This window comes from Babylonia areolata, chromosome 3 (assembly GCF_041734735.1).
Source record: "Babylonia areolata isolate BAREFJ2019XMU chromosome 3, ASM4173473v1, whole genome shotgun sequence".
Classification (NCBI taxonomy): Eukaryota; Metazoa; Mollusca; class Gastropoda; order Neogastropoda; family Buccinidae; genus Babylonia; species Babylonia areolata.
The window spans coordinates 48,599,004-48,625,897 of record NC_134878.1 but is presented as its reverse complement, the minus strand read 5'-3'; the positions used below and the strand labels follow the sequence as shown (position 1 = coordinate 48,625,897).

Sequence of the window (26,894 nt, the reverse complement as noted above, 5' to 3'; positions counted from 1 at the left end):
CCGAAAACAAAGAACAAAGAACACACACACACACTCTCTCTCTCTCTCTCTCTCTCTCCCAACATCACCACCAATAAACCTTTTTTGATTTCGTCTGAAATGTTTTTGGTAATATTTAAACATTCTCCCGTATTCGGAACTTTTTTTTTTTGTGCGTGTGCGTTAATTGTTGCAAATGCATTGGTCTTTGTACATGAAGACGTTTCAACCAAGCAATGAAGTGGCCTTTTGTGAAAACATGTGTGGTGTTCGGAGAACCGGCCATTGAACTAAACCTCTTCGTTTTCAAATTACACTTTTCTTTTCATGTTCATGAAAGGATGGAATGGTTAAGTGCGAAAAAAAAAGTCGTGAAAGATACTCTCATTACCTTTTATTAAAATGCACATTTCCAGTTCAAGTGTTGTAACACACTCTGTTGCATTGTTACGAACGTTCATTGATTTATTTTTTGCTCTTTTTAAACAGTACCATTAATATGAGTCCTACACAGTGCTCTGCTATCATGAGTATGAAAGATGGATGATAAATGATTCCCCCCAACTCACCCTCTCCTATCCCTCCCTCCGCCCCACTAAAAAAAAAAGAAAAGAAAAAAAGAAAAAAAGAGAGCTCTGAATGAAGTCAGTTATGTGCTGATCAACAAGTGAAAACAGAAACAGGCGCTTTCAGTTCGCCCAAAACGTCATGATGACAGGAAACATGTGTTTAAGTATCCCACTGAGTGCAGATTGCTTTCTGAATATGCTGCAAAGCAGTTGCGATGCTCACATCCCAAAAGTTAGCCGCCGTTTGCAAATTAAGATTTAAGGGATAACACTCTCAGTGACCTTTTTAGCTACAACGAACTGACGCCAAACTGTTTCTTTTTATACATTTCGGAAACAGTCGTATTAGAATATAACAACAATTCAAGAATACTATATCTATATAAAAAAAAATTAAAAAAGAAGAAGAAGAAAAAGAAAAAAAAAGAAGAAAGACCAAAAGCAAAAAAAATATTGACTTTCCATCACAGAGTTTACGACTGCTATATTCCTTTTTTTGCTGTGGTGTGTTCATTTCAATCTTTCGCTAGTGTTAGTGTGCATGATACATGTGCAGACATTTTGCGTTCAGCATGTGCTACTATGCACCTTTAAAAAACAAAATAAACAAACAAGGCACAGCATGTTTACTCTTCACTTTCAGTATATAACCTTAACACCTGCAAACCAAGCACACTTAGTATCTTTTGAACAAGTTTGTTAGTCCTGACCAAAAAGTTCGTTTGAATGGAGCAAAGTCGGTATTTCTTTCGACGAAAACAACAGAAAAAGACAGCATCCAACACAACATTTAACATTGTAAAGCAGTGTTGTTGTGCAGTTATGTCATATTAACCTACAACTCTGGGCAAGTCAATGTTTTGTGGTCTGCCATCAGCGTTGTGACCAGCAGGTGTCAATGCCCGTTTTACTGCAAATCCCAATGGGAAGTTTTTGGTTCAGTGTATCAGCCAGCCTCACACATAATCTTGTTTATTGATTTTGAAAAAAAAAGTCTTGAATATTTCATTACACTCATCAGAAGGACTGTTTTCAAAGCCTCATTAATGATAATAAATGCATGTAAAATCTGTATTGAATTTGAAGAGTTTCTTGATTTCATGTGGGATGACAATGTTAATGTGATGAAACTTGCTGGCAAGTACATTCACTTGAACACAAAGATATGATCAGTTTCTGATAAATCATCTGTTTATATCTATTCATATATTTTTTTTCAGAAACTTGTTTCACTTGCAGCAGAGGCTTTTTTTGTGTGTGTTATAAGAGGAAACGAATATGATATTGTTAATTATTGTTTCTATTTTCCTGGTCTTTTTGATATAATATTATCATTAAAAATAACATAAAGAACTTTGTCTGATCAAGAAAGTTCTCATGAAAAGCAATTATATGAATTAACGTTCGTTTTGGATGTGCTGTGATATTTTATAAATTTTGTGCATAATGTACAGTTGTGAAAAATTATAATCAAATCCTTGTGACAAGCATGTACTGGGGTTGATGGAGTGTTCTGCTTATGCTGTGATATTTTATGCTGTAAATCTTTGTACATATGGACCATAAGTTTGAAAATAAACTGTTACAAAATCAAAATTACACAATAATTGCTGTTCACAGTGAAAATGGTTTCCAGAGTGTGACAAATCGAGTCAATTTACATTAAGTTACAAAATTCTTCCCATTTTAGCCTGTATTACCAGGCATGGGAAACAGGGAAAAGAAAGGGTAGTAAGGTATCATCATGGCAGCTAAGGCCCCTGCAAAATGCAGTGATCTTGCATCGTTTTAGACAACTCACCCCTCATCTTGACCAAGTGGGTTCTCTTTTAGAACACTTTTTTTGTTTCTGACAGCACAGCTTCAAATAAACTTGCTCGCTTGCACATATGTGTATCAACATTCTTGCGAATGTATGTTTCAAGGGGAGGGAAAGTGAGAGAAAAGAGTGAGAGGGATGAGTTGGAGAATGGACAAAGGAGATGGATTTCTTTGTGTGTACTTGTGTTTCTACTTTAGAGAATGAGAGAAAGAGTTCATAATGTTTACCTAATTTATGATTGTGGATGAGAGAAAGAGTGCAAGTGATAGACAGTGTAAAAATGATAAAAGAACGGAGGGAAACTGCAAGTGCTGGAAAGTCAAGAACAAAAACTGACAGGAACATGACCTTCCAGCTCTAGCTCTGACGGGCCACACGTCTGAGGTAACCATCAAATATTCTCATGCGGCCTCAACCTCCTCAGTCTCCACCCTTCACACTTATAGGACAGTAATTAACACTCGTAGACAATCTTAAATCTCCCCAGGGCGAACATGTCGCTACATTAGAGTGTTATCCATTTTTTTTGTCTACTGCCTTCAAGTACATTTGTTTTCCTATCAAAGTGGATTTTTCTACAGAAGGGACAACCATTTAGTTGCAATGGGTTGTTTTTTGTGTGTGCTAATGCGTGTTACTCATGGCACCTCAGTTCATCTCATCCGAATGACAAGCTCAGAGTTCAGTGGAAGGGGAGAAAATACTGGTATGGGATTCGAACCTGTGCACTCAAATTCTCTTGCTTCCTAGGCGGGCACATTACCATTTGGACGCCACTCCACAACAATCTGTGCAAAAACATTTTGTCACAGATATGAATGCAGCCACATCAACAGCTGAAGGCAGGCACTGGCAAGACAATGGCAGAGGTTATGTTTCTGAAAGAAATAGATTTTCCTTTTCTGTATGTACAGAATGAAATCACTTCTTTCTTTTCTCAAATCATTTTGTTGGAAATCCGCTGATGATTTAATATATATGGTAAAAAAAAAAGATGCGAAGAAAAAAGTTTGCTGGTATGTATGGGATGAATATGCATATACCCTACTCTACTTTCTCAGTTAAAGTGGGGAAAAATGGTCCTTCACAGACACTCCCACAAGGAAAGAAGCCAGCCCGAAGCTTTGTTATAGTCCCCATAAGAAATAAATGTTTCATAAAACTCACTATCATCTACTGATCTAGCCATCATTCTTTCAAATCACACACATCACATACCAAAGAAAAGTTATACATCACATACCAAAGAAAAGTTAAAGTTTTATTTGAAATGATGATCACATCTTTTCTTCACATTACACAAATGAAAATGTCATAAAAATCAGTAATCACCCACACACACATTTCACAATTCAGTCATCTAACTTTATGACAAGTACTCAAGGATCACACACATCGTTTTATTGTTGGTTCATAACTTAAACAACTTAATTTCAAGCTCTCATGGATGATTTCTGTTCTCATAATTCATCCAAAACATTGCACTATGAATGCCAACCACATGACAAGATAACCACATGATGAAACATTCTTTTTCAAAGTTTTGTTTATTGTATACAATAAAACGTGGTGTGGAACATCTAAATTGTATGCTTTCAACAGATCTTCACCATGGGGGCATCATAGGCTGTGGACTCTGAAGGTATGACATCACCACTGCAGAGATGGACAACCTGAAACAAGACATCTCTGCTTCATAACAAACATAATATTCCAAGTAGGTAGGTCTGGCCAAATTTTCAAATTCATAGCAGAAGCCTCAAATTTGCAAGGACGAAAGTGTGCAATAAAGTAAAAAGCCACACCAAATTTCAAAGCAATATCTCAAATAGCTTTTGAGATATAGAGTTTTGAATTTTCAAAAAATTCCATGATTTTAGCCAGTCTAACAAAATGGCATTTTGGAACCCGTGTACAATTGCCTTTAATGCATTCTCATCATCATCAAAACTCTTCATATATGATCTATACAGTACGATGAAGACCTTTGATTTTTTTTAGTTGGCTGTTAATGTTACTGGCTGAATGCCAGTGTCATAAAATGCTTATTTTCTGGTATCTGATCCTGCAGTTTTGATGGTAGCATTACTAAAATGACTGAAACTTAAAAACTATTGCATCTACATAAACATTTAAAATATTTTCAGGTTCAGGGAAGACTGTAGACTTACAAGACAGCAAATGTTAACAATAAATCTTGATAAATGACAGCTTTTGATAAGATTGTATGAAAATAATAAGCTTTATAAATAAAAAAAAAATAAAAAAAAGAGAAAAAAAAGAAGTTTATTCCAGACAATCTGGGATAATATGCTCAATTAATGATAAAAATGATTCTCCTTTTAGATATTTTTCAGGATTTGTGTGTGTGTGTGTGTGTGTGTGTGTGTGTGTTTCAAAACCAATATGTATGCATCACTTTATGTAACTGTTTTCTAGTATAACCATCATTATTAACTATTAATCAGCACCGCTGATCGTACCAGTTCTAAAGTACAGACATGTATCCAGCTGAACTAATGCCTGCTCCGTATCAGTGCTGAAGTATAAAAAGGTTGAAAGGAAACAACAGTCTTACAATACAGCATTAAATGTACCTCTGGTAGTGTTATTTTGATTACGTTTTCTTCTCTCACTCTGTGTGTGTGGGAGGGCTGGGGGGTGGTGGTGTGTGTGGGTGGGTGGGTGTGGGTGTGGGTGTGTGTGTGGGGGGCGGTGGGGAGGGTGTTGTATTGTGGTGTGTGTGTGTGTGTGTGTGTGTGTGAAATAAAACATAAGAGTTAGTATGTTGTGTGATCACAAAGTTGAACAAGACCAGTTGAACTTCTCACTGAAAAATTTGTCTGCTATTTTGACGGAGTTCTTGGCTGTCTTTCACTGTCAGAAAGAAAAGAAAATTATTTCATTCAACAGAAAATGATGACATGAACTAAAATTATGAAACCTATCATTCAAATACTTACCAAAATAAGTAATGTAAAGTTGGTTTCCAAATTTAAAAAAAAAAAAGAAAAAAAAAAGTCCCCCCCCCTCCCCTGTATTTGAATCAAACCCTCAACTACTTTGAGCTCTGCGACAAAGACTTCCACAAAGCCGGGAACTGAAACCTCAGATCTAAAAATAGATCAAGTTGTATAAAAAATACAAGGTCCCCACTTTTTCGTTAAACGGACGCTGCTCCTTAAAAGCTTTCGGGTCACTTTATAAAGCATTTTAAAGAAGAAAGAAAGAATTTTTCAGTGGTGGGTTTGACTAGAAGATTCAGTTTGTCTGGAAGTGCAGTAGAGCGTCATAAAAAATAGGTAAATTTGAGCCATGTATTTTTCAAAAATCAAGAAAATAAATCAACTGGAAAATTAGCCCATGTAAAAGTAGAGAACGTGGTCTTTTATTTGACAGGTCTCTTTAGTCGACTGGTTGTAAGGAGCAATGTCCGTAACCTATTTTTGTCACCAACCCTCTCAGACTAGAAGCAGATGTCAGCAAACTTCTTTACTGTGCTGCGTTTTGAAGAGCGAAGGTTACTCTACTTTGGGTGATCATTTTCACTCACACTGCCTTAAACACAAAAAAAGAAACACTTAGAGGAACGAACCAAGGTGGTTTTATTTTCGATATATTTTTCAGCTCAATGTATGTAGTATTGCACTTGCTAGGGCGAAGTGAAAAGTGGTAAAAATACGATCCATCAACCATAGTTACACAGCATTACATAGCGGCCGAACCTACATATTCCAAGCCTTTCACTCCAGACCACAGTTTTAGCAGTGGCTTCATGGGTCATCGCAATCATGAATAGTTTGGCTTGTCATATATTACCAAAGTCTGTACACTTTCCATGGTGAACTATTTTTGTCATGGAATTTGAAGACTAATGCTGTGTGTTGAAGTGGAATGGTAGTGTGGAAGTCACAGTGAATGCAAAAATGATGAAATGGAAAGTAGACAGGTATTAAGAGAAAATCTTGAACACAGTTAAGATTTCAATTTTTTTCCTCTAACTTTTTTCTCTCTTAAATCTAAACTCTTTCAAGCAGATCTTAAGAGAATTGCTATACCTACTACTGACTTTTAATCTATTCTTTCATTAGGAACTTGGATCCATGCAACAGATGCAGTTTGAGTTTGTTTGTGTGTTTGTCTCTTCCATAACATTCACTCTCCAACATGCACAATCGTTCACACAGTGGTCTTCAAATCCATCCAGTGTTGCAAATGAACATTTCCCCTGTTTCACAACTTATACAAAAGAAAAATAACCAATCAAACAAAACTGAATCTTAACTATAAAAAAACCCACCCAACCCAAACCCTACCTACAACAGATTCATAAAAAAAATTTACAACTTCTCAAAGCAGTTTTATACTTTAATAATCCTCCATTCCCCTCCATGCCACCGCTCCCCTTCCTCTCATATACTTCACTGAAAATGGACTGGAACATTTGTTCTGCCTCAGTCATGCTTAGAAGAGACACCATTAGAAACACCAGTAACCACATTGATTAAGGTGTTTACTACAGTTAGTCAATTGGTCAGACTCACATAAAGCTGCTGAGCATCTGTTTGGTATCTTCAGAGGTCCTGGAGTTGGCAAAACTGATGAAGGAACAGTACACAGCGACCCAGGCAGACCACTTTAGCTGGAAAAAGAATATAAAACTTAAAAAAAAAAATATCATCATCTGTGAAGCACATCTATTCTCATAATCTCCTACAGCAGTTTTTACAGATCAATACAAAATGTACAACTTAAAAAAAAATCTATTATTATGTATAATACTCACACTTACACCTTACAGCATCATATGAAAAATGTCCTTTGCTGCCAATGTAAGATTCCTTGAGAAAAAACAAATGGAAATTTGCACAAACAACAAATACCTTTAGCACTTTTATCTGAAGAAGACGAATTGTTTTATGCATAATAATTACAATGAAACTATGAAAGATATGTTTGAAATAAACAGAAACTGCAGAAGACTTTACTTCAGGGTTTCTGTAGCTTTCAAAAAAGAAAAATTCTGATATACACTAATACTTACACAGTCACCAATTAGTTGTAAGTTCCTCGCAATAAAACTATTGAGAAATGCTGTACCTTCATCATAAGTCCACACATGCTGAAGACCATACCCAGCAAATTCATGTATTCTGGGGTAGGATCATCAAGCGGTCCACCGGAACTCTGGGCTTTGTACCTGGAACATATCCTTATCAAGATAAAGGATTTTTCTTCCCTCCCACTCCAGTTCAACATCCACTCAAAATATGTTAACACACACACACTGCAGTAAAATTACATGCAATATTGCACAGCTGTTTACTTGAATGTTTGAAATTTGTAAGTAAATCATGTATTCGAAATGCATGCTGAACAGATTTGGTAAACACAAGCATCATTCACTGATACAGACTTGGCTACAAACAAAAACCTTAAGTAATAAACACGATATAAGCATTTATTTGACTAATCTGTGGGTCTTGCTAAGACTCGTTCAATGACACATGATTCAAAAGTTGCGATTTTGACGATGATCGTAAGACCGATCCCAATGACCATCCACGACAGTCGACACACATATTAAAATACTGGAACTAGTGGAAGTAAAATAAGGCATGTGAAATGTAACTATGTCTGTTACAACCTCGTAATTTTGTTTGGTCGACGAACATCATTGTTGTTTGTGGCTGCAGCATTCATTGTTGCAGTCCTTTTCTTTGGGTAATGTGCCGTGTAATTTTGCTCGTTCTCTTGTCACGCAGCCGACCACCGGAACCACCGGAAACGACTTTCAACGTACGATCAGAATCGCACAAAATATTTATTTAAAAAAAACAACCAACAATATGTTAGTCCAATAGTATATTTTGTTGAACATGTTTTACGAGTCAATCATTGCGATAGATTATCGTCATACATGTTATAACCAAAAAAAATCATTTGAGGTTTGAAGATTTAATTCCATAGCTGCGAGCGTGCTATTGTTTTCGGCGTCAGAGGCGATCATGGCAACAAAAGAGAAGGGCAAGAAGGGAAAGGATTCCAAAAGTGCCAAAAAGACAGAGGAGGCACTTGAGGAGAAAAAGACAGAAACGCCCTTTAGCGAAGCCCAGGACAGTACATCGGAAGAACAAACAATCATAGAAGAACCGCCTCCAAAGGAGCCATCCCCGGAGCCTGTTTACGATGAACCAGTGTTGCCGGAGCTGATAATTGAACTGTAAGAACACAAGAAAGATTTTTTCGTTTTTCTCCCCCCTTCTTCTTTCTTTGCTTTTAATAATTAGTTTGTGATTGGTTTGTAATTAATAATCGTAAACACATGTGTATATATCTGCATACTGATTACAGTGTCTCAATACTTTTTTCCCCAAAAAAATTATTTTCATTTTTATTTTGTAATGTTCAGGTATGAAGGAGAAAAAGTACGAGGTCAGTATGAAGGAGACGGCACCTGCTACTTCAGGGGTGGACATGTATATAAGGTTTGTGTATGTCTTTTATTATTGTGTGTGTGTGTGTGCGCAAACATGTGTGCATGATTCGTGCTACATAAATGTCCATTATTATTATTTTTTTAAAGCTTAAGATAAGTAACTCATCACCGTATTATACTTTGGTATAGCATACCATATCACAACACACACACACACACACACACAAACAGGTGCCAGTTTTTTTGTTTTTTTTTGTGCTTCATGACAGAACCTACATTCTTTTCAAGGCCATGTTACATCTCAAAGTCTGCAGAAGTATGTGTCTTGATAAAAGGGTTGCTTTGTTGGTTTACACTGTAGTTTATGCATATTATTCTTTCCAGGGCCATTTTGCTGAGGGGTTCATGCATGGTCGGGGCAAGTACACCTGGTCTGATGGGGTGGAGTATGAGGTCAGCATACAAGTGTTTTCGTTTTTGTGTTTTTTGTTTTTTTGTTCTTTAGTTGCTTGGTTTTCACTGCTAGATGTCTGACATCACTGTAAAAGCCAAGAGTAGCATACCAGAAAGTATGTGGGATGAATGTGTGTGTGTGTGTGTGTGTGTGTGTGTTGTATGTGTGTGTTGTGTGTGTGTGTTGTGTGTGTGTGTGTGTGTCTGTGTCTGTGTGTTGTATTGGCAAGGGGAGAGAATGACTTTTTTTTCATTTTGCTGTGTTAATGATTCTTACATGATTAATACATATGGTTGTTTTCATTTGGCATTTGACATTGTATTTTTTTTTTTTTATCCTTCTATGTATGTGTGCATCGGCTAATTATTTTGCAGGGAGACTTTTTCAAGAATGAAATCACAGGGAAGGGAATGTACAGGTGGAATGATGGAAGGTAAGTCAGCATTTGATCACTTTAAACACAGACAGCATTCATGGATAAAGATTATTTCTCTCTCATGCTATATACTGCAATGATGATGGCTCTTAGATACATTGTACATACTTGATGTCTTCAAAAGAAGCTGTACTCAAAAGTTATTGATCTGTCTCATTCCCCCTGTTTTCCCTCTCTACATGTCTATCACCGTGTTTGGTGTCTAAGTGGAAGTAGATTTACAAGTGTGTGTGTGTGTGTGTCTGTGTCTGTGTCTGTGTCTGTGTGTGTGTATCTGTTGTGTGGTGGGTGTGAATACACTCATGCATAAAGTCTGTGTATCTGTTGTGTGGTGGGTGTGAATACACTCATGCATAGAACATACATATGTTATAGAAATTTATAAAATATCTATAAACAAGTAGTCAGTGATTTTCTGTTGGAGAGGTATATAGATATAAACGTGTGAATATTCAAGACTTTATGCAAGAAATCCAAAATTTGTTGATATTCTGTTGGAGAGGTTAATTGATAAAAATTTTTTTAAAAGTCATATATTCAAGAAGTTTTGCAGGAATACAAGAAACTGTTTTAAACTCAAATGTTGGCTTCACATTGAAACAATGTGCTTATTTGTTTTGTTTTTCCGAAACACTAGCACTTATGATGGAGACGTGGTGAAGGGCTTACGTCATGGTCAGGGAACCTTTCGCTGGAAAGACAACTTCATGTCCTACACCGGGGACTGGGACCAAGGGTATCGCACAGGAAAAGTCAGTAAACAAACATATTTTTGTTTTCCGTTTCTTATGATTTACACATAAGATATGTATATATATATTTTTTTTAGAATTTGGTCAGCTTTCAGGAATCTGACCAGCACAATAGGTCTGTGCTTCCCCCACCATCCACCGTCCAAACCTCTTTGCTTGATTATGTTTACATTTCTTACCATTGATAATACACACAGGTAGAATCAATGAACCTTGTTTTGATGTCTTTGACACATGAAGGAATAAAGGATACTCCTCTACCAGAAAGAAAAAAAAGAAACCAACCCACACCACCCCCCTTGGCCACCCCGCCAAAAAAAAAGAAAAAAAAAAGGATCCTTTATATTTTGCTCAGTATCAGTATCAGTAGCTCAAGGAGGCGTCATTGCGTTCAGTCAAATCCATATACGCTACACCACAACTGCCAAGCAGATGCCTGACCAGCAGCATAACCCAACGCATTTATTTTGCAAAGATTTTAACAAATGAATGACAACACTTCATGATACTATCCAACATATGTTCAGTCTGTCTTTTAGTCTGTGTCCATCAACCTGTCTGCCAGTCTGTCTGTTTGTCTTTGTTTGTCAGGATGTGTGTTTTTTCCTTTCATTTAAATTTTTTTTTTTTTTTTTTCTTCCAGTTTTTCTTTCTTTCTTTCTTTCTTTTTTGCCTGCTAATATTGTCTTTGCTTCTCATTTGATGTTATGCATACTGGAATCAAACTCAATTCTAGAAAAGAGGAATTTTGTGTGGCATGTTTCCTGTTGCTTTCCAAGTTTATTGCTTTGGAAAATGTTGATGTTTTAAAATCAAACAAAAATGTGGAGAGAAAAAACAAACCCAGCAACAACAACAACAGAAATTTGATATCCACAGCATCACACAGAAAGCTGGACTGACTGTGATCTATTTAGTTGTATTTTGTGTATTGTATTTAGTCATATTGTATTGCATTGCATTTGGTTTTGTTGTTTTGTATTTAGTTATATTGTATTTAGTTTTATTGTACTGTAATGTACCACACAGAAAGCCTACAGCTGACTGTGACATGTCCACTGTTTCAGGGCCGTGTGGACTACGACAGCGAGGGCAAGTCTTACTACGATGGGGACTTGGTGAAGAACATTCGGCACGGCTGGGGAGTGCGGCAGTACCCTTCAGGCAACATGTACAAAGGCATGTGGTTCAGCAACGTACGGCACGGCCAGGGCACCATGAAGTGGATTGACCACAACCAGATCTACAATGGACAGTGGGAGAACGGGATCCAGGTCTGTTCCTGATTTTTTTTGGTTTTTTTTGTTTTGTTTGTTTGTTTCTGAGTAGGAGATGGGGGAATGATTCTTCACTGCCCCAATGGAGTGGAGCGATGGCCTAGTAGAAACATGTCCGCCAAGGAAGAGAGAGAGAATCTGAGCACACAGGATCATTTCCCACACTCACCAGTATTTTCTTGTTGTTGTTTTGTTTTTAGCTGTTGTTTTTGTTGTTTTTTTCTGAGTAGAAGATGGGGCAATGACCCTTCTCTTCATTGCCCCAAGGAGTGGAGTGATGGCCTAGTAGAAACGTGTGTGCTTAGGAATTCAGTATAACACAACACAATACAACACAGCACAACACAGTGCAATAAATTACCAGTGCAATACTTGTGACCATGATGGTGGTAATGAATTATTTTCAGCATAGGCATATATTTCCAAAATTGTTTGGCATGATGAAAATAACCAAAAATAACCTTCCTCAAAAAATAGCTGTAATCATTTAGGATCAGTGATTTCAATGGTAGCAGTGTTTTACTGGTATTGCATCCACATACACACACACACACACACACACACACACACACACAAACACACACGAAGGCAAACAAACACAAACACACACACACACATACACAGAGGCAAACACATACAAAGGCAGACAAACACACACACACACACACAAAACACACACACACACAGACTCACACGCAGACACACAAACACAGACACACACAACACAAGCACACACACAGACACACACACACACAGATTCACACACACACACACACACACACACAGAGACTCACATGCAGACACACAAACACAGACACACACAACACACAAGCTCACACACAGACACACACACACACACACACACACACACACACACACACACACACACACACACACACATAGCTGTGGAGGCCAAAACACTTGACACTTTTGTGTCAAGGGTCTCCAAGCAGTAAACAACACTTCCAGTGCCCCCCACACCCCACGCCACCTCCCCCACCCTACCCCCACCTCTCCCACCCCGATCCCCCATCCCACTACCTTCTGTCCCTCCTCAACCCCAATTCCCCTGAACAGCAGTGGAATGATGCCACCTTCACCTCTACCTCTTCTTCACATCATCAAGGAACACCAACTGCAAAATATTAGTAGCGACCCCCCCCCCCCACCCCCCCCCCCCACCACCCCCCAGTTTTAGGTGCCAGAATAATAAGTCTGTATGATTTTGGGCCCTCAACAACGAAGAAGAAGACACACCCTCCCTCCAAGCCAACTCCCACCCACCCACTCTAATCCTGACTCTGGTTGCAGCATGGAATGGGCCAACACATCTGGTTGCTTGGCCGTGTTCCGGGCTCCCAGTATCCCATGCGCAACATGTACGACGGAGAGTTGGTCAACGGCTTGCGGCATGGCTTTGGAACATTCCACTACGCCAACGGTGCCTCCTACAGTGGATACTGGAAAAACAACATGAAGCATGGCAAGGTGCAGATGAAAGCTTTTTTTGGGGGGGATTGCATGTGTGTGTGTGTGTGTGTGTGTGTGTGTGTGTGTGTGCACGCATGTGTGTATGTGTGTTGTGTGCATATGCATGGATATGTGTGCATGCATGCATGTGTATGTATGTATATGTGCATGTGAATCATGTGTGGATGGCATATATAAATATATATGTGCATGCTTTTCCTCAAAGTGACAAAATAATTTTTGTCAAGTAGACGACAGCTTATCTAAGAGATGATATGGCGTTTGGAGTATGCAGTCCATGTGATAAGGAACAACTGATGTCTGTGCAAGAGATCAAAGTCACAAGGCAGTGAAAACTATTGTTTATCATATTACTGGTCTTCAGATTTGTATGAATTTTTTTTTTATTTGAACAGATTTTTAGTATTGATGTCTGACATGTTTTGTGAAACAGAAACTTGATGCTCTTATTTGTGTTCCCCACTTCCACCCCCCAACCCCCCCCCACCACCCCCTCATCTTCCACAGGGCAAATTCATGTTCAAGAACGGCCGTGTTTATGAAGGCATGTTTGAACATGATCACATTGTGGAGTACCCAGACTTCAACATGGATGGAGCCACTACACCTGATCTGGACGGTATCAGAACCAGGACTCCCTTGCCTTCAGGTGGGGGTTTGTAGTGTAGTGTAGTGGAGTGTAGTTTAATGTAGCACAGTGTAGAGTAGTGTGGTGTAGAATAGTGCAGTGTAGTGTAGTGTAGTACAGTGTAGTGCAGTGCAGTGTAGTGTAGTGAATGTAGTGCAGTGCAATGCAGTGTAGTGGTGTCATGTAATGCAGTGCAGTCCAGTGCAGTGCAGTGTAGTGTATTGTACTGTAGTGTAGTGAATGTAGTGCAGTGCAGTGTAGTGTAGTAGTGTCGTGTAATGCAGTGCAGTGCAGTGTAGTGTATTGAATTGTAGTGTAGTGAATGTAGTGCAGTGCAATGTAGTGTAGTGGTGTCGTGTAATGCAGTGCAGTGCAGTGTAGTGTAGTGAATTGTAGTGTAGTGAATGTAGTGCAGTGCAGTGTAGTGTAGTTGGTGTCGTGTAATGCAGTGCAGTGCAGTGTAGTGTAGTGAATTGTAGTGTAGTGAATGTAGTGCAGTGCAGTGTAGTGTAGTTGGTGTCGTGTAATGCAGTGCAGTGCAGTGTAGTGTAGTGAATTGTAGTGTAGTGAATGTAGTGCAGTGCAGTGTAGTGTAGTTGGTGTCGTGTAATGCAGTGCAGTGCAGTGTAGTGTATTGAATTGTAGTGTAGTGAATGTAGTGCAGTGCAATGTAGTGTAGTTGGTGTCGTGTAATGCAGTGCAGTGTAGTGTATTGAATTGTAGTGTAGTGAATGTAGTGCAGTGCAATGTAGTGTAGTTGGTGTCGTGTAATGCAGTGCAGTGCAGTGTAGTGTATTGAATTGTAGTGTAGTGAATGTAGTGCAGTGCAATGTAGTGTAGTAGTGTCGTGTAATGCAGTGCAGTGCAGTGTAGTGTATTGAATTGTAGTGTAGTGAATGTAGTGCAGTGCAGTGTAGTGTAGTAGTGTCGTGTAATGCAGTAAACTGAAACTGAATGCAGTGCAGTGTAGTGCAGTGCAGTGCAGTGTAGTGTATTGAATTGTAGTGTAGTGAATGCAGTGCAGTGCAATGCAGTGTAGTATTGTCGTGTAATGCAGTGCAGTGCAGTGCAGTGCAGTGCAGTGTAGTGTATTGTACTGTAGTGTAATGAATATAGTGCAGTGCAGTGTAGTGTAGTGGTGTCGTGTAATGCAGTGCAGTCCAGTGCAGTGTAGAGTAGTGTAGTGTATTGCATTACACTGCATTGTATTGTATTGTTTTGTGTTGTGTTGTGTTGTATTGCTCTTTAACATAACAGCTTTCTCTGTGTGAAATTCGGACGGCGTTCCTATAGTGCAGCACCACCCTCTTGTTGTTGTTTTTTTTCCTTTTTTCTTTTCTGCCAGCAGGAATATTTCTTTTCCTACCAACGTGGATTTTTCTACAGATTTTTGCCAGGGACAATTATTTTATTGTGGAATCTTTTATGTGTGCTAAGTACGTGCTACAAACGGGAGCACTGTTTATCGTCCTATCTGAATGACTAGCATCCAGACCACCACTGAAGGTTTAGTGGAGGAGAAAATACTGGTGAGTACGGGGTTCGATCCTGTGCAATCAGATTTTCTCATTTCCTAGGTGGAGGCTGTCTGTCTTGTCTCCATTCTGTTGTGATCTGTTTCACTGGTGATGGAGTACTATTGTTTCTGTCCTGATAGAATAATGGCTCATCAGTGTCTGCTGCTGTTAAATCCACCACTGTCATATTCACCAGAGACACGTCTCAATATAGGCTGCAGCAGCTTTTGACATGGAAATGATGTGATATAGTGACTGATGAGGTCAATTCCAACCCCCTCTTCCTGCCCCCATCTCACATAATGTATCATTGAACAGTGACAGGAGTTCTTACTTCTTGTTTTTTCACATTTTTAAAAATATCACATTATTATGCGCTTTAAAAAAATTTTTTTTTTAAAGATTACATGAAGTAAGAACTGGCTTTACAGGTGTTCATTTAAAAAATATTTATGATCAAAGATTTTAGTTGTATAAAATTTACATGTATATATTGTGTTACTGGTCAGAGTTTGAAGTATTACATTAATTCAGTCAGTGTTGGAACTCTTACACGAATTTCATTGAAAACATTTCACACACATGTGTATTTTGTATACATATAAAAAAGACAGAAACAACAGTGGACTGATAACATTGCAGAATGGACAGTAAAACCTTCTGCAGAGACACAGGCTTTTGACACACAACTGTCAGAAGTGGAGGAATCTGGAGGAGTTGACGGAGAAGAAGAAGAAGTAGGAGGAGAAGGAGGAGAAGAAGAAGAAAAAGAAGAAGAAGTAGGAGGAGGAGGAGGAGAAGAAGAAGAAGAAGAAGAAGAATATATTGTCTTATTGATCACTGTTTGAACCCCTGCGTTAATGATTATTTGCTGTGTTCTGTTTGTTGTGTGACTCTTCACAGTGTTATGGGTGAAAGAAGAAGAAAAAGAAGAACAAGAAGAAGAAAAAAGTTGAAGAAGAAAAAGAAGAAGAACACGAAGAAGAAGATATCATGTTGCTGCTCAGTACATTAGTAATTTTTTTAATGTGTGTGTTCTCTGTTCTGTGCAGACAATGTGTCTGTGCACAGCAACGAGAGTCGCAATACGGTGAGCCCCAACTTCCAGCTGGAGATCGACAACCTGCTGAATGAACTGCCAGAGGCCGACAGAGAGGAGGAGGCCAGTCAGGTGAGCAGCCAAGGATGAAAAGAGTGTAGAGTTACCCTGCATCACATGATGACGCTATTTTTATTTTTTTTATCATTTGAACCTGCGCTCATCAGCCCTGATGTGGCCCAGTGTGGTAGACTAGGCTGAAAGCAGGAACGATGAGTCACAGTGTGTTATGTTGCGTTGTGTTGTATTGTATTGCATTGTATTGTCTCGTGTTGTGTTGGATTTTATTGTATTGTCATGTATCGTATCGTATCTTATTGTATCATGTTGTGTTGGGTTACATTCTATTGTATTGTGTTGTATGGTATTTTATGGTATTGTATTGGATTGGATTGGACTGGATTGTATCGGATTATGTTTTTTGCCACAACAGATTACTCTGTGTGAAAATGAGGCTGCTCTCCTTGGGCTAGCGCATTGCCACAGTGCAGGGCAACCCCCCCCCCCCCTTTTTTTTTCCCTGTCTGCAATTGTATTTGTTACCAAAGTGGATTATTCTACAGAAGTTTGCCAGGGACAACTCTCTTGGTAACATGGGTTTTTCTGTGTGCGCAAAGTGCATGCTGTGCGTGGGACCTGGGTTCATGGTCTCAAGTCAAATGCAATGGAGTCTCCCGTCGGACCGACAGACGAGTAGGCAGGCAGGCTTATCTGTCAGTGTGTGTCCTCATATGGGACAAGAGGCCGATTCTGGATGCGCAGCACTTCCCACAGGTGTTGCAACGGAAAACGTCTCCAGAAGTTGAGCCCTGCTTCCTTCGCTCAAGCTCCTCCTTAATGGCTAGTGTTCTCTTGTTTTCAGACATCTTTATGCCACTAGAGCACAGCATCCTCCAGCGAGAGCGGTCAAGGGCATCAGTTTCCAGGAAGCGATTTCTATGTCACAGGCTTTGAGGTTTGTCTTCAAGGTGTCCTTGAAGCGCTTGCAGGGTCTTCCAAGTTCGCGTTGGCCTTCCCTCAGCTGGCCATACAAGAGCATCTTCGGGATCCTGCTGTCTGTCATGGTCTCAGTCAAATGACTAGCGGCCAAAACCACTGCTCAGGGTCTGTTGGAGGGGAAGAAAGTTCTGGTGTGTGTGGGATTCGATCCTGCATTCTCCAATTCTCTTCCATGGTGGATGTGTTACCACTAGGCCACCACTCCACTTAAGCAACCTTGACCTGAGCAATGTTCTGTGGTCAGTGTTCTTTCTCTTTCCATGACCCTTAGATCTGGAACCAGCTCCCTCTGCACATTAGGTGGTTTTCTTCATCTACTTGGTTCAAGCCTTCCCTGAAAACCCACTTCCGTAATTAAACTAATCAAGAACACCTCCACACCATTCTGTTGTTCCCTTTGTGTACTTCTTGTGTATGTTTGTGTGTGTGCAAGTATTTATATTTGTGCATATTTATATGTGTGTGTGTGTGTGTGTACATGTGTAGTGTAACAGTGTGTGTGTGATTCTGTTTACCCGTTTTTGTAAAACGCCTGAAGCATTATGTGGACAGTAGACTGTTTATGAATTCATATTGTTATTATTTATCATCCACATGTGCAGGTGTTGTACGTGATCACACGTCACATCAGCAGCCTGCGTAAGATCTACAACTACTACAGCCAGCTGGGTTATGAGGAGAGCCCAGACAACACCTTCACCATGACTCACATGCAGTTCTGGCGCTTCCTCAAAGACTGCCGCTTCCACCACCACAAGGTCATGCTGAATGAGATGGACCGCTTCATTGGCAAGAGTGAGTTTTCCTCCTCATTGGTTCTTCAGGCAGTGACAGCTTTCAGGATAGTTGTCAGTGGTTCTTCAGACAGTGACAGCTTTCAGGATAGTTGTCATTGGTTCGCCAGGCAGTGACAGCTTTCAGGATAGTTGTCATTGGTTCTTCAGGCAGTGACAGCTTTCAGGATAGTTATCATTGGTTCTTCAGGCAGTGACAGCTTTCAGGATAGTTATCATTGGTTCTTCAGGCAGTGACAGCTTTCAGGATAGTTGTCAGTGGTTCTTCAGGCAGTGACAGCTTTCAGGATAGTTGTCAGTGGTTCTTCAGGCAGTGACAGCACTCAGGATAGTTGTCAGTGGTTCTTCAGGCAGTGACAGCACTCAGGATAGTTGTCAGTGGTTCTTCAGGCAGTGACAGCACTCAGGATAGTTATCATTGGTTCTTCAGGCAGTGACAGCTTTCAGGATAGTTGTCATTGGTTCTTCAGGCAGTGACAGCACTCAGGATAGTTGTCAGTGGTGACAGCACTCAGGATAGTTGTTAGTGGTTCTTCAGGCAGTGACAGCACTCAGGATAGTTGTCAGTGGTTCTTCAGGCAGTGACAGCACTCAGGATAGTTGTCAGTGGTTCCTCAGGCAGTGACAGCACTCAGGATAGTTGTCAGTGGTTCTTCAGGCAGTGACAGCACTCAGGATAGTTGTCAGTGGTTCTTCAGGCAGTGACAGCACTCAGGATAGTTGTCAGTGGTTCTTCAGGCAGTGACAGCTTTCAGGATAGTTGTCAGTGGTTCTTCAGGCAGTGACAGATTTCAGGATAGTTGTCAGTGGTTCTTCAGGCAGTGACAGCACTCAGGATAGTTGTCAGTGGTTCTTCAGGCAGTGACAGCACTCAGGATAGTTGTCATTGGTTCTTCAGGCAGTGACAGCTTTCAGGATAGTTGTCAGTGGTTCTTCAGGCAGTGACAGCACTCAGGATAGTTGTCAGTGGTTCTTCAGGCAGTGACAGCTTTCAGGATAGTTGTCAGTGGTTCTTCAGGCAGTGACAGATTTCAGGATAGTTGTCAGTGGTTCTTCAGGCAGTGACAGCTTTCAGGATAGTTGTCAGTGGTTCTTCAGGCAGTGACAGCACTCAGGATAGTTGTCAGTGGTTCTTCAGGCAGTGACAGCTTTCAGGATAGTTGTCATTGGTTCGCCAGGCAGTGACAGCTTTCAGGATAGTTGTCAGTGGTTCTTCAGGCAGTGACAGCTTTCAGGATAGTTATCATTGGTTCTTCAGGCAGTGACAGCTTTCAGGATAGTTATCATTGGTTCTTCAGGCAGTGACAGCTTTCAGGATAGTTATCATTGGTTCTTCAGACAGTGACAGCTTTCAGGATAGTTGTCATTGGTTCTTCAGGCAGTGACAGCTTTCAGGATAGTTATCATTGGTTCTTCAGACAGTGACAGCTTTCAGGATAGTTGTCATTGGTTCTTCAGACAGTGACAGCTTTCAGGATAGTTGTCATTGGTTCTTCAGACAGTGACAGGTTTCAGGATAGTTGTCATTGGTTCTTCAGGCAGTGACAGCTTTCAGGATAGTTGTCATTGGTTCTCCAGGCAGTGACAGCACTCAGGATAGTTGTCAGTGGTTCTTCAGGCAGTGACAGCACTCAGGATAGTTGTCAGTGGTTCTTCAGGCAGTGACAGCTTTCAGGATAGTTGTCATTGGTTCTTCAGGCAGTGACAGCACTCAGGATAGTTGTCATTGGTTCTTCAGACAGTGACAGCTTCCAGGATAGTTGTCAGTGGTTCTTCAGGCAGTGACAGCACTCAGGATAGTTGTCAGTGGTTCTTCAGGCAGTGACAGCACTCAGGATAGTTGTCATTGGTTCTTCAGGCAGTGACAGCACTCAGGATAGTTGTCAGTGGTTCTTCAGGCAGTGACAGCACTCAGGATAGTTGTCAGTGGTTCTTCAGGCAGTGACAGCTTTCAGGATAGTTGTCATTGGTTCTTCAGGCAGTGACAGCACTCAGGATAGTTGTCATTGGTTCTTCAGACAGTGACAGCTTTCAGGATAGTTGTCATTGGTTCTTCAGGCAGTGACAGCACTCAGGATAGTTGTCATTGGTTCTTCAGGCAGTGACAGCACTCAGGATAGTTGTCATTGGTTCTTCAGGCAGTGACAGCACTCAGGATAGTTGTCAGTGGTTCTTCAGGCAGTGACAGCTTTCAGGATAGTTGTCAGTGGTTCTTCAGGCAGTGACAGCACTCAGGATAGTTGTCAGTAGTTCTTCAGGCAGTGACAGCTTTCAGGATAGTGGTTCTCCATGCATTGACACCTTTCATGATAGTTGTCAGTAGTTTTCCATGCAGTGACAGCACTCAGGATAGTTGTCAGTAGTTCTCCAGGCAGTGACAGATTTCAGGATAGTTTTCAGTGAATGCATAGGTAATGGCTTAGATAATTTGTTGGTTTAAAGGTCCAATAACCTTCTACAGCCATACGGGCCCTGTGTGGGAAGGTGGGGCTTGATTCTTTCCTTCCACTACTTTACCTTTTTCCTGGCTGAAGTCTGGGTGGACTGATAAAAATTGGAGTGAAGTGCTCGTTTTTTTAAACACGTTTTTAGTGGTTGTGGATAATAATAACCACAATCATAACAATGTTAGTAATGGCAAACATGATTTCTAAGCATTCAGTAAAAATCCTAAACATATGCACACACATGCATTCACAAACGTGCATGCACACATTCATGCACAAACACACTTACACACAAAGATCACACAGAGTTAATAGAGTTTGAGGAAAGGAATTTCATGATATTCAGCTAGATGTGTGTGGTGTGTGTGTGTGTGTGTTATCCAGATGAGTGAACTGAAGGGTGTATATATATGAGGAAGACTACAGGTCATGAAAAGTGAGAACGTGAGGAAGAAGTGTAAAGAGAAATGAACAGGCAATTTGTTGACTCACTTGTGTAAACAAAGTGAGTCTATGTTTTAACCCGGTGTTCGGTTGTCTGTGTGTGTGTGTGTGTGTGTGTGTCTGTGGTAAACTTTAACATTGACATTTTCTCTGCAAATACTTTTTCAGTTGACACCAAATTAGGCGTAAAAATAGGAAAAATTCAGTTCTTATAATGTTGTTTAAAACAATATTGCACCTCTGGGATGGGCACAAAAAAATAAAATATAAAGCCTAATTATATCCAAATTGCATTTACTGTTATATTTATATTTTTTGTATTCTCTAAACTTGGCACTTTGATCTGATATTCTGACACAACAACAAGAGCAGTCATTATTATCATTTTTTGTTCAAACAGGAACTTCTTTTGCAAAGCATGGAAGTTTTATTTATTTTGCAAACGTTTTTGGTGCAGATAGTAAACAAGGGAAATTACTCTGTAATTAATGCTAGGGGACTTAATTTGCTTTAAACTGATCTTTCTCATCTTAAACATTACATTTTGAAATTATACTCAATACATAAAAAGCTTGGATTTTTTTTTTTTTTTTTTTTTTTTTTTAAAGTGTATCACAAGTGTCTTGAAGGCCTTTCCTCTCTTGTTTTTCTTGTCAGTGTGTGCATTCATTTTGCCTGCAATTGCTACACACTTTCCCATGTTTAGTAGATAATTCACATTTGTACCTTGTACTTGAATATCATTACATGTGTCTGAAATGATCTGATGTGGATCGAAATTATCCCAGCATTGGTTAAATGCCAATAATATAAAACTATGACTGACTAATGATTTCATTTGTCTTCAGACTTCAACAAGGCCAATTATGAACTTCACAATCCCTACGAACGCATTTTGCAACGCCAGTTTGTCAACTACCTCGTCATCCTTTCCTATCAGATTCATGGCGAACGCTTTGAGTGAGTAGTGTGTGTGTGTGTGTGTGTGTGTGTGTGCAGTGAAAATTTGAAGGTGTTTGAATGCTTCATTGCATGCGTGAACTTCATGACGTTTTGACACGTACAGTGAGACAGCCTTGTGCAAGGTTGGCTTCCAGGGTGGATACACTGTATAATTCAGTTTAGCCAGTGACATTTCAGGTGTAACATTGATTCCCGCCTCATGTTAGATGGCTGCTGAGGATAACAGTCCCAGGAGAGGGAGGAGAAGATTTCTTTTGTTTTGTTTTTTTTAGCTGCCCCATTATCTGCACTGTTTCAGTGGCACTACTCCTACCCCACTCATTCTGAATCCCCCCCACCCCCCTTTCCCTCCTCCGCCCCCACACACCCACACCCAGGTTGGACCATCGCTGTGTCCCAGCACCAGCAGTCCACAGGGATCTATTAATGTTAAGTCACCATGAGGCCACACACCAGAGGAGACCCAAGGGGTGGAGAAGACTTGTGTAATATGATTCTGAACCACTGTAATGGTCAAACATTGAGATGGGCAACAAGAATATCTGTTTTATGTTGGAGCTGAGGAGCATCAAAACTTACAACCTTTTGAATGCCAGCTCAGAGCTCTTTCAACTGAGCTATAATGCAAGCAAGTTATTCAACACACACCGCATTTACACATATAGGCATGTCACATCTTTGTCAGATGAAAGTATTAATGAAGACAGATAGATCTTGAATTTGGTTGTGAAATATGAGTTTATAAGGATGACTTGCTAAACTTGAAAATTTTTTAGCAGCAACACCCTTTTGGATTTCCTACTTCTTCCAGGAATCTTCTCCACTCTTGCATTTTTTCTTCTTCCTTAACATGGAATATTCTGTAGTCTGTACCCCATGTCAGAATTTACTCCCAGACAATTTTCGTGACAGTATGCGTTTCATTCTCTCTGTCTTTATCATTTGTTTATCCACTTTTTTTTTTTTTTAACCAGGGAGTCATCACCTTTGCTGGCCAAGTGTCTGAATGCTTTGATCACTGAGAACATTCTGCGTTATGCCTGCAATGTGAAGGGTGAGCTCTATGTGTGAGTGTGTGTTAGCGTTTGTGTGTATGTGTGTGTGTGTGTGTGTGTGTTCGTTCGTTTGTTCTTTAGTTTAACGTCTTTTCACTTTAAGTGATATTAGACGAGGGTGGGAAAAAAAATTGAGTGGGTGGAGGGGTGTGGGGAAATTACTGTGTACTCATGCAAGTAAGTGAAAGTGTGTGTGTGTGTGTGTGTGTGTGTGTGTCTGTGTGCATGCATGTATATGTTAAGACTGACAACCTCAAAACAAGATCATCAAGTTACAAACTGCTTGAAATTTTGTGTGTAGCTGTGCATAATACTTGAATATTAAATGTCGTTTTACTTCCTCTCTCTTTCTTCTATCAAATGGAGACACACCATTGCCTCATACATGATTTACATGTGGCAGAATCAGTAAGGTATTGGTCGTCTGGTCCAGTGTTCACCAGTGACCAGGTTCTGATGTCCTGTTTTGGCATGTTGTTGTATACTCTGACTTTCCTCAGTCCACTCAGGTGTGAATGGGAACCTGACTTTGCATGGGGAAGGTTAAAAGCGACCAAAGGAGAGGATTGTGCCTGGCTGAGCTCTAGACACAGTGGATATGAATTCACTGCCCCTGTGGCCTTTAACTCACTCCAGACGAATAGTTCTCTCCCTTGCTTTTCCCTACAGACGACCCATTTATTAGGATTAGGAAAAAAATCACAAAAACTACAAAACATAAAGTAACTGAATGAAATGCACTGTACTTGACCCACTGACCCCTCTCCTCACGTTGTGTGAACGCCAACCCCCATCCCTCTTCACTGCTCTCAGAAACTGCGTCTCTATCAGTAATTTCTTGCTGGTAGCTTTCTTCACTGCAGATACTTTATTCAATCTCAAGGCCTGACTTAGCGCGTTGGGTTACGCTGCTGGTCAGGCATCTGCTTGGCAGATGTGGTGTAGCGTATATGGATTTGTCCGAACGCAGTGACACCTCCTTGAGCTACTGAAACTGAAACTATTCAATGTCTTCATCATCCTCATTGATGTCGACACCTTCAGTTTGAAGCATTTCAGTCACTTCAGCAATGGTAAAAGCCACTGTCGTGATCTAGTTTGTCCCAAAATTTTCCACTTGTATCGCCTGCGACGCCATTTTTGATACATATGCAGATTAGCTTGTCGTGTGGGGTCCTGAACTCGCTGGCTGGCAGTGGAGTGTGTTGTTACAAAATCTCATGAAGAACTTTTCCATTCGACCCTTGACACGTTCGCAGTGCCCGGTGTAGCTGCGATTGTTATGCTACCCCATGAGGAAAACATGGAAACATTTTTAATTGTCGAAAGCTCTATAGCATTCCGTCGTCCGGAATGCTACCTTACGTCAGGAACGCTGTTGTGTTCCATCCTCTGGAGTGACTTAACCATAACCGCTTGAGTGCCCCTGGATAGAAAATTCTCTCCCCTTTCGTTGTGCAAGAAAAGGACCCCAGGATGGAAATTTCAGTCCACATCATTGTAGGAATTTTCCTATTGCAAAGTAATTAAATTTATGTGAAGTTGTCACAATTTGAACTTGTGTTTATTTTTCTTCAACAAAAGCATAGGTTATGTATACTTTCTTTGAGTAGTTTGTGTGCTAGAATTAAAACAAAAATATGACTTCTCCATGACCAAAACACCCTTTGGCAAATAGTTGTCACTGAGTATAACATAGGCTTAGCACTGAAAGGGTCAATGTCTTGGGTAGGGTAGTGATTTAGCTGCTGGTTTGTTGGTCTTGTTCGTCAGGTTACTTTTACTATGAGACGCGGCGAGCTGTCAATGCTCTGGTGTACATGGATCAGACGTACGAAATCTTCCAGAACCTCTGCAAGCCCAGGAAGTATGCGCCCAAGGAGCCGGCCTTCAGAATGAGGGAGTTCCTGTTCCTGCTGAAGGTGCTGTGGCTTGTGTACACACCTGTCTGTGGTCCGGCATTTTGTGTGTGTAAAGTAAAATTAAACACGTGATGGAGACAGGGGCAATTGCAGAGTGGTTAAAGCATTAGACTTTGAATCTGAGGGTCCTTTGATCGAATCTTGGTAACAGTGCCTCGTGGGTAAAGGGTGGAGATTTTTCTGATCTCCCAGGTCAACATATTTGCAGACCTGCTTTTGCCTGAACCCTCTCCATGTGTATATGCAAAAAGAAGATCAAATATGCACGTTTAAGATCCTGTAATCAGTGTCAGTGTTTGGTGGGTTATGGAAACAAGAACACACCTAGCATGCACACCCCCAAAAATGAAGTATGGCTGTCTACATGATGGGGTAAGAACAGTCATACACGTAAAAGCCCACTCGTGTACGTACAAGTGAACGTGGGAGTTGCAGCCCCCGAACAAAGAAGAAGAAACCCATGATAAACTAAAAGTAGGAAAGACTGACATTTTTTATTCATTTATTCATTAATTTTGTTCAGTAAGTGAAGGAAAAAAATGTGCTTTATGATCTGGTCACACAAGTGAAAAACATTAATTTTTCTTCTTCTTTTTTTGTGGATCCTGCAACCGTTTTGTTTGTTTGTTTATTTTTGCTATGGGTCTTCCATACTTTTTTAAGATTGAGAGAAAAACACATTTCTTCAGCTGAATGCAAGACACAACATAAGATAGTAAGAAAATAAGTGAACAAAATGGGGAAATAATAATGTCTGAGTGTTTTCCTAATGATGGACAATGTTTCCATTTTGAAAGGTCTGATGAGTGCTTACACATGACTGGATTTTTCTTCGTCTGGTGTGTGTGGTTCCTGGGTATTTGCTGTTGTTGTTATTCTTGTTTAATTTTCTTCTCTTTTTTTTTTTTTTTTTTGATACAACCCAGTTGCATGCAGGTCATGGGGCACTTCTTTTTTTTTTTCCTGTAGGTGTATCTACAAGCCTTCAAGTGTTCGTTTTCCTGTATCTACTACAATGGACATGTCTGTCTGTTTTGTTTTCCTGTACCTACTACAATGGACATGTCTGTCTGTTTCTTAAGATGGACAGCTGATCTGGTGGTTAATGTACAAATGTGTTGTCATATCTATTTTTAACTTGAGTTTCAGTTCCAGTTTCTCAGGAAGGTGTCACTGCATTGGGACAAATCCATATATGCTTGACCACATCAGTTGGGCAGATGCCTGACAGCAGCATAACCCAACGTGCTAATCAGGCTTTGAGTGCGTGCATATATCAGAGTGGATTTCTTCCTCAGAATTTTGCCAGAGTTCAACACTTTTGTAGCCATGGGTTCTCTTTCAGTGCGCCAAGTGTGTGCTGTGTATGGGAACTTGCTTTTTAAGAATGACTCAAACTTGGGACAAAGGGCGAAAATAGGAATGGAACCCAGACCCTTAAGGACACTGTATTAGCAGATAAGCGTCTTAACCTTTCTGCCACCTTATTCCTCAAAAAAATGATCATCAACATGACGGGCGCAATAGCCGAGTGGTTAAAGCGTTCGACTGTCAGTCTGAGGGTCCTGGATTCGAATCACGGTGACGGCGCCTGGTGGGTAAAGGGTGGAGAATTTTACGATATCCCAGGTCAACATATGTGCAGACCTGCTAGTGCCAGAACCCCCTTCGTGTGTATATGCAAGCAGAAGATCAAATACGCGCATTAAAGATCCTGTAATCCATGTCAGCGTTCGGTGGGTTATGGAAACAAGAACATACCCAGCATGCACACCCCCGAAAACGGAGTATGGCTGCCTATATGGCG

The 26,894-nt window shown here is 40.3% G+C and overlaps 2 protein-coding genes across 4 annotated transcripts in view; one reads left to right on the top strand and one right to left on the bottom strand.

Moving 5' to 3' along the window:
• Window positions 1-3,618: 3,618 nt before the first annotated feature.
• LOC143280046 (PAT complex subunit Asterix-like) lies at window positions 3,619-8,174 on the bottom strand. The gene is made up of 4 exons (XM_076584524.1): window positions 8,018-8,174; window positions 7,471-7,570; window positions 6,915-7,012; window positions 3,619-4,043 (listed from the first exon to the last, which is right to left on the bottom strand). The coding sequence occupies exons 1-4, from the start codon at window positions 8,071-8,073 to the stop codon at window positions 3,977-3,979; spliced, it is 321 nt and encodes a 106-aa protein (XP_076440639.1). The 5' UTR covers window positions 8,074-8,174; the 3' UTR covers window positions 3,619-3,976.
• Window positions 8,175-8,343: 169 nt separating this feature from the next.
• The window catches only part of LOC143280043 (radial spoke head 10 homolog B-like), a 30,772-nt gene continuing 12,221 nt past the window's right edge, over window positions 8,344-26,894 (top strand). For 2 of the 3 annotated variants that reach the window (XM_076584518.1, XM_076584519.1), the window contains exons 1-13: window positions 8,344-8,593; window positions 8,783-8,858; window positions 9,194-9,262; window positions 9,638-9,696; window positions 10,337-10,451; window positions 11,519-11,725; window positions 13,040-13,216; window positions 13,727-13,868; window positions 16,417-16,535; window positions 18,065-18,257; window positions 21,996-22,107; window positions 23,085-23,164; window positions 24,939-25,087. In XM_076584518.1, coding sequence (XP_076440633.1) covers window positions 8,379-8,593; window positions 8,783-8,858; window positions 9,194-9,262; window positions 9,638-9,696; window positions 10,337-10,451; window positions 11,519-11,725; window positions 13,040-13,216; window positions 13,727-13,868; window positions 16,417-16,535; window positions 18,065-18,257; window positions 21,996-22,107; window positions 23,085-23,164; window positions 24,939-25,087 — 1,713 coding nt within the window. In that variant the 5' untranslated portion in view covers window positions 8,344-8,378. The remainder of the gene's footprint in view (window positions 8,594-8,782; window positions 8,859-9,193; window positions 9,263-9,637; window positions 9,697-10,336; window positions 10,452-11,518; window positions 11,726-13,039; window positions 13,217-13,726; window positions 13,869-16,416; window positions 16,536-18,064; window positions 18,258-21,995; window positions 22,108-23,084; window positions 23,165-24,938; window positions 25,088-26,894) is intronic. The other variant, XM_076584520.1, reaches the window with a different exon arrangement.

Bases quoted from the DNA above. Each gene is read 5' to 3' on its own strand.
- LOC143280046 (XM_076584524.1), bottom strand. From the start codon at position 8,073: ATGAATGCTGCAGCCACAAACAACAATGATGTTCGTCGACCAAACAAA. The intron at 7,013-7,470 runs GTACAGCATTTC...TTCTTTTTCCAG, and splicing joins TGTGTGGACTTATGATGAAG to CTAAAGTGGTCTGCCTGGGT. The intron at 4,044-6,914 runs GTGAGTCTGACC...GTCTTGTTTCAG, and splicing joins CAGATGCTCAGCAGCTTTAT to GTTGTCCATCTCTGCAGTGG.